Source organism: Dipodomys ordii, unplaced genomic scaffold (genome assembly GCF_000151885.1).
Source record: "Dipodomys ordii isolate 6190 unplaced genomic scaffold, Dord_2.0 Scaffold6, whole genome shotgun sequence".
Lineage (NCBI taxonomy): Eukaryota > Metazoa > Chordata > Mammalia > Rodentia > Heteromyidae > Dipodomys > Dipodomys ordii.
Genome location: NW_012267222.1, coordinates 16005665 through 16012560, shown reverse-complemented (window position 1 = coordinate 16012560; position 6896 = coordinate 16005665). Strand labels below are relative to the sequence as shown.

Genomic DNA, 6896 nt, shown 5'->3' with positions numbered 1-6896 from the left:
CCTCAGCTCTTCAGCTCAAGGCTAGTGCTCTACCACTTGAGCCACAGTGCCACTTCTGGCTTTTTTCTTTTTGCATATGTGATGCTGAGGAATCGAACCCAGGGCTTCATGCATGCAAAGCAAGCACTCTACCACTGAGCCACTTTCCCAGCCCCTAGCAGGAGGTTTTTGTTTGTTTTAAAACAGACAGAGAAAGCTTATTTGAAAGGGTACAGTGGCTGGGCGCCGGTGGCTCACACCTGTAATCCTGGCTACTCAGGAGGCTGAGATCTGAGGATTGCAGTTCAAAGCCAGCCTGGGCATAAATGTCTGTGAGACTTATCTCCAATAAACCACCAGAAAACCAAAGTGGCGCTGTGGCTCAGGTGGTAGAGTGCTTGCCTTGAGCTGAAGAGCTGAGGGACAGCACCTAGGCCCAGAATTCAAGCCCCAGGACTGATGACAAAACAAGAAAGTGAGCAGTAAAAGGAAAGTAGCTAGCCTCTCCATTCAGATAGGGGTCCCAAAGAGGGCCCTGAGCTTTACCCTGATTTCTTCATGGTTTAGTTATTGCCCTAGCTCTTTTTATTGGTTGACTAGACACCCAGGGTATGATAGGAAGAAACAGCATCTGAGCAGGAGCCTGAGGCATTACGGGAAGTGCCACAATAGGTCACATTATCCATCATGTGTTTTCTCTGCCACTGTTTTTTTGTTGGTCGTGGGGCTTGAACTCTGGGCCTAGGCTGTCTCTCAGCTCTTCAGTTCAAGGCTAGCGCTTGAGCCACAGCAGCACTTCTGGTTTTCTGAGTGGCTTATTGGAGATAAGACTCTCATGGACTTTCCTTTGAACCACAATCCTCAGATCTCAGCCTCCTGAGTAGCCAGGATTACAGGCGTGTGCCACCAGCACCTGGCCTCTCTGCCGCTTTTTAATCCATATCTCCTTAACAGCTCCCTTTTCTTTCCCTCATCTCCCCTCTCAGATGGAAACCCTAAGTGGCATTAGAAAAGAGGCAAAAAAAGAAAAGAAAAGAGGCCATAGCAGGGGTTTAGATAGTCATTATCATATGTGGAAGGGGCTAATGGAAAAGGTGAGCCAAGAGCGTAAACAGATGAGTAAGTCGGTCGGGGATGGGAACTCTAATTGTCAAATGGAAATTAGAAATTGGAAAACCCAGCATGGGAATGAAAAGAAATGCTTTGTGTAGCTCAAGAGCAGACATCAAAGCAGAGGCATTAGTAAACTTGAAAACAGACTGATAGGACTAGGGCTATAATTCATGACAGAGCATGCACTTAGCATGTGCAAAACCCTAGGTTCCATCCCAGTGCATATACACAAAGAAAAAAAAGAAAGAAAACTAGGTGCCAGTGGCTCAAGCCTACAATCCTAGCTACTAGAATTCCAGACCAGCCTGAACAGAAAAGTCTGGGAAACTCTCATCTTCAAAAGAACCAGCCAAAAAATTGGGCAAGAGGTGTGGTTCAAGTGGTAGAGCAACAGCTGAACAAACAAGTGTGTGCAAGACCCTGAATTCAAACCCCAGTGCCACCGAAATAAATACTAAATAATCATACTTCATGACACATGAAAGCTCTAATAAATTCAAGTTTCAGTATTCATAAGGAAAATTTTATTGGCACATACTCTTTCATTTGCCTATGTCTGTGACTGCTTTGATACTCCAAGAGCAAACCTGAGCGATGTGCAAAGATGAAAACCATTTACTTACTGGCCCCTACAGAAAATGTGCACTGGGCTCAGTGGTAGAGCACTTGCCTGGCATATTTACCTGGGTTTGATCCCCAGCACCACAAAAAGAGGAAAACAAATGTTTGCTATTCTCGGCTGAGTAGGTGTGAAAGCCTGAACTCAGTTTTAGCTCAAGGAACTGAAAGGTGCATAACTGTTTGATTGATTGCAGGACACATGGGTCCAAAGGTGACACACACTGAATGAAGCTGAAACCCCACAACTGCCTTGCTGTACCACAAAGAAGAGATCCAAAGGCTTAGGGTTGGACTCTCAGAGTGGATCTGTCATGAAAGACCACCTTACCCATCTGGAAGGGTCAGAGGACACACCTCTCAGGGCCGAGATGAATGCACTTGTGAGCCACCTTAAAGAGCTCTGTGCTCTTTTCCCTTTAGTTTAGTGATTACTGTGGGAACTTCTGAATTTTCTATTGATCTGGATTCCCTCAGTGTATCAAGGGACAAAAGGATCAAGTAGTAGTACTTAGCCGAGCCCAGGAAAAGGTACCTACTCTGGGGAGTGAACAGCAGACCACAGTACTCAGTGGAAGGTTTCAGTGAGAGACCCAGCATCAGTTTATAGACCAGGGCATCCTCAGAGATAAGGATGAACAAGCCACTAAATTCTGGCAAGTAGGTTCTAGACATAGTGAATAGATGCTAACTTAACTCACTACAACAGAGAGCTGTGGCCTCAGAAACTCCTAGACATTGTCCAGAATTTTCCCCAAGGGCCCTGGGGTTATTTGTCAGAGGGAATGTGTTGGGGAACAGGAAGTAATGGGATCAGAGACTGCAGGACACTGGCTCTGAACTGACACTATTGCCGGAAACCCAAAGGGTCTGGTGGTCCATCAGCGTGAGAACTTATAGAGGCCAAGTTCCTATGCCTAGTCCAGTGGGGGTTCAAAATCACCCTGCAGCTACTTCCCTGCTTCTGGGATGCAGAACTGGATGGATCAGTGGCATTGGCTGGCACTGATCTCTGATTTGTGGGCCTTGACAGAGTTAGAAATATATCAGGCAGAGAAGCCAGGGGGCAAACACTCCAGGTAGAGGGGGAAATCTAGTCAAAACCCAAAGAGAGGCTCTTCCTTTGAACTTCCCAACTGCTGCCTGCCCTGTCCAAATATTTGAGATCTGTCAAGTCCTTTGCAGAAGGGGGAGGGAGACATTTTTACTAGGTGGCCTGTCAGGCCGTGCTATGCACTGTTTTCACCAGCAGGGGGAGCTCACACAAATGTCACACAAGAACACACATGGGGCCCTTGGTACAAGTACTTTATTTTAATTTCAACAGTGCCACACCAAAGCTACAGTAGCACGAAACATAGTAATACAAAAAAAATACATTCCCAGCTCTAAACCCCCAGTCCATGTGCTCTCAGAGAAGCCGGCCTTTTGGCTCCTAGCCCCAGAGGGGAGGCGCAGCGGAGAGTGCTGCCTCTGCAAACGCCCATCCCCGCTGGGCCTAGGCCCTCTCCTCCCCTTCCTCCTCCTTCCCTCCTCTCCCCTCCCCTTCCCCTGCCTTCCCATCGGCCCTGAGCAGCGGGGGTGGGGGTGGGATCCTCCTGTTTCCTTACAGGACACCTGAGTCTGGATAGCGGCCTGTCCTTTTCCAGGACTGCTTGTCTAAAGGGGGACAGAGGGCCCACTGTAGTGTGGCAGTGCGCGGCTCCAGCTCCTTTCTGGGTCCTGTCTTAGCTTCTCCTGGAGCTACCTGGCTTGAACTTGCATGCGGGGAACCAGAGCCTCATCCAGGGCCAGGCCATTGCTAGCACATGGGGCTGTGCTCTTTGGGGGATGGAGGACTTCGACTTCTTGGGTGAGGGGCATGCGCTGTGGGCACTGGGTGGGCTGTTTTGCTGCAGGGGTGAAGGACTACAGCAAGCACCCCCTGCTGGAGAAGCTCTGGCCTCAGGGAGTGGAAGACATTCCTGGTCCCCACATGCTGAAGCCCAGACTGGGTTGGGGAGCTGTGTGCCCACAGCTTTCTCAGGATAAGAAGACCTCTGGAGAGAGTCTATCCAGCCACCAGTGCTGTCTTTATTTATTTATTTTTGGTCAGTCCTGGGGCTTGAACTCGGGGCCTGTGTGCTGTCCCTGAACTCTTTTTGCTCAAGGCTAGCACTCTACTACTTTGAGCCACAGCACCACTTCTGGTTTTCTGGCAGCTAATTGGAGCCAAGAGTCTCATGGACTTTCCTGTCTGGGCTGGCTTTGAACCATGATCCTCTTAGATCTCAGCCTCCTGAGAAGCTAGTAGTACAGGTGTGAGTCACCAGTGCTTGGCACAAGTGCTGTCTTGATCCAACCCCAGGAACCAGTGACTGGAGCCCAGGGTGAGGGCAGTGGTTCTTGATTTTTGATATCTGGAGCTATTGCCCTGAAAGCTAGAGCTTTGGGGGTGGTGTAGGGTGGTCCTGGGGGCACCAGGATTGGGAGTATGGCCTTGGGTTCCCAACAGGACATTTGGGGACTCCACTGAGGAGGCCAAGGGCCACCTCACTGTCGTGGAGCCCAGGGGCCGGAGCCTCAAATAAGGCACTAAAAGAAAACCGGGCCTGGGAGTCAGGCCGGTGATGGGGCCCGGAGCTTGGGGAGGACACGGGCCGTGGAGGAAATGCGAGCTGTTCGCTCCTCTTTTTACCCTGGGGGAGAGGCCATCCAGGCAGACCACTTCAGGATGGGGGAGTGAGTGCTACTGCGAGGGAAAGTCCCTGGAATGGTCATGGGGTGGCCAAAAGAGGAGGGGCTGGAAGAGGGCATCAATGGACAGCAGGACAGTATCTCATGGCAGAGTCTGCTCTGAGAGCTTCTGTGGTCTAGATCGGAGGGACCCAGGGGTCCTCAGTTTATGGGGAGGGCCCTGATTTGGTCTCATTCTGCCACCACTGTCAGTGCTGCTGGACGCTGGAGATCAGCCCTGCCTTGCTGGGATTCCCACAGGTGGACGCTGGGGGCACAGGTAGGCGAGCCCAGATGGGTCATGGCTGTGACTAGGCTCTCTGCCTGCCCTGTCCTCCTCTGTTTGCATGGGTGACTGCTGAGCAATGCCCTGGCTGCAGTACCATGCCACAAGGGCTGGAGCAGCTCTCAATATGGGGTCCTGCTCAGTGGCCTAGGGTCCCAGCCTCAGAGCTGGGTCATGGGGCTTCCTTTGTCCACAGGTTACTTAGAAAAAAAACAACACAATATAATAAATATACCAATCCTTTCCTTAAAAAAAAAAAGTGTTTTAAATGCATTTTTTTCCCTGAAGATTTCCAGTGTATTCCACAATGTTTAAAAAATAGTTTCCCCAAAAATATATCTTTAAAGCATTTGACACAGTGGCATTCTGGTATATGTGGCATTGAATGTAGGCAGGGGGCTATGTCCCATTACCCTTGTTGGTGTGAGGCTCAGGCCTGGTGAGCCTGACACCCGAATGCTGGCCAGAGTTGGTACCAGCCCACCGGGGACCATGGTGTTCTCAGGGGGCCAAATCTTGGGTTAAGAACCTCCATCACAAGCTAGGTGCCGGCTGTAAACCCTCCAGTGCAGGGAAGAGGGCTCTGGTGGCCAAGGGGTGGACGATGCCCTGAGGCTAGAAGGGAAGCTGAACTCAACAGCCCGCCCAGGGGTCCTCAGTTCCTCCTTCTCCTCCATCATGGCTCTTGAAGCTTCGTCCCTTACCAGACTTCACATTTGTGATGAGGGTTCATGGGAGAGCCGGGTGGGCAGTGGAAGTGTTCAGAGAACTCCTTGGAGTTGGAGAGGGAGCCGATGACCCTGAAGCGGGAGGGGCTGTGGGGGTCAGTGATGAGGCCTTCGTGGGAGCTTTCGGGTGTTCGGACAGAGCACCAGACCTTTAAGGGAACAATGGGGAGGGGCTGAGGTCACCAGCAGCCCTGAGGCTGTCGACTGTGTCCATGACAACAGAAGCAGGATGAGAATTGTTTAATAGATTGCCTGTTCAGTGTCCATTCATGGGTCCATTCAGTGTCCCTGTGGGACCCCAGGGGGTCAGAAAGGAGGAGCTCTGAGTGGGATACCTCTGCACAGGATTCCATCTAGACAAGGGATTCTACCTAAACACCACTTTGAAATCCGCAGGTTTCATCCAGACTTCTCATTTGCTAGACAGGACACTTATCTAATGACCTGTTGGCTCTGGGCACCCACAGAAAGCTATTGGCTAGATGCCAACTCAGGGGACAACCTGGCATACTTTATATTTATTTATTTAGTCAGTTGTGGGTCTTGAACTCTGGGCCTGGGTGCTGACCCTGAGCTCTTCAGCTCAGGCTAGCATTCTACCTCTTGAGCCATAGAGCCACTCCCGGCATTTGCTGTTTATGTAGTGCTCAGGAATCGAACCCAGGGCTTCATGCATTCAAGGCAAGCACTCTACCACTGAGCCAAATTCCCAGCCCTATATTTATGAAATTTCTAAACCCTGCTGGGTGCTGGTGGTTGACATCTGAAATCCTAGTTGCTCAGGAGTCTGAGTTCTGGAAGATCTAGGTTTGAGGCCAGCCTGGGCAGAAAAGTGTAAGAAACTCCATCTCTGATTAAGTAGCAGAAAAGCATGACTCAAATAGTTCTAGTATCAAGCCAGAAAACTGAGCAATCATGAGGTCATGAATTCAAACTCCAGTACTGCCACACACAAAAACGCAGTAACTTAGGAGGCCGAGAATGGAGTACTGTGGTTCAAGACCAGCTTGAGTGATAGTCTGTAAGACTTTGTCTCCATGGAAGGAAGCTAGATATGGTAGCATGTGTAGGTGATCCCAGTAATTATGGAAAAAGCCTAAAGTAGGTAGATCATAGCTTAGGTGTGCTCTGTGGTAGGAAGCAACTCATAAAAATAATCCTTGAATAGCTGGGCAATGGTACTCAAGCCTGTAATTCTAGCTACTCAGGAGACGGGTTTGAGGATCATGGTTCAAAATCAGCCTGGGCAGGTAAGTCCATGAGACTCTTACCTCCAACTTACCACCAAAAAGCTGGAACCAGAGCTAGGCTCAAGGATTAGAGTGCTAGGGCTGGGAAGGTGGCTGAGTGGTAGAGCGCTTGCTTGCCTTGCATGCATGAGGCCCTGGGTTCGATTCCTCAGCACCACATAAGCAAAAAAGAAAAAAACCGGAAGTGGCGCTGTGGCTCAAGTGGTA

General features: G+C 50.1%; 1 protein-coding gene across 1 annotated transcript in view; it reads right to left on the bottom strand.

Annotated features, from left to right (window-relative positions):
- Nucleotides 1-4691: 4691 nt before the first annotated feature.
- Ece1 (endothelin converting enzyme 1) overlaps nucleotides 4692-6896 on the bottom strand; it is a 45773-nt gene continuing 43568 nt past the window's right edge. The window contains exon 17 of the mRNA XM_013034703.1: nucleotides 4692-5588. Coding sequence (XP_012890157.1) covers nucleotides 5412-5588 — 177 coding nt within the window. The 3' untranslated portion in view covers nucleotides 4692-5411. The remainder of the gene's footprint in view (nucleotides 5589-6896) is intronic.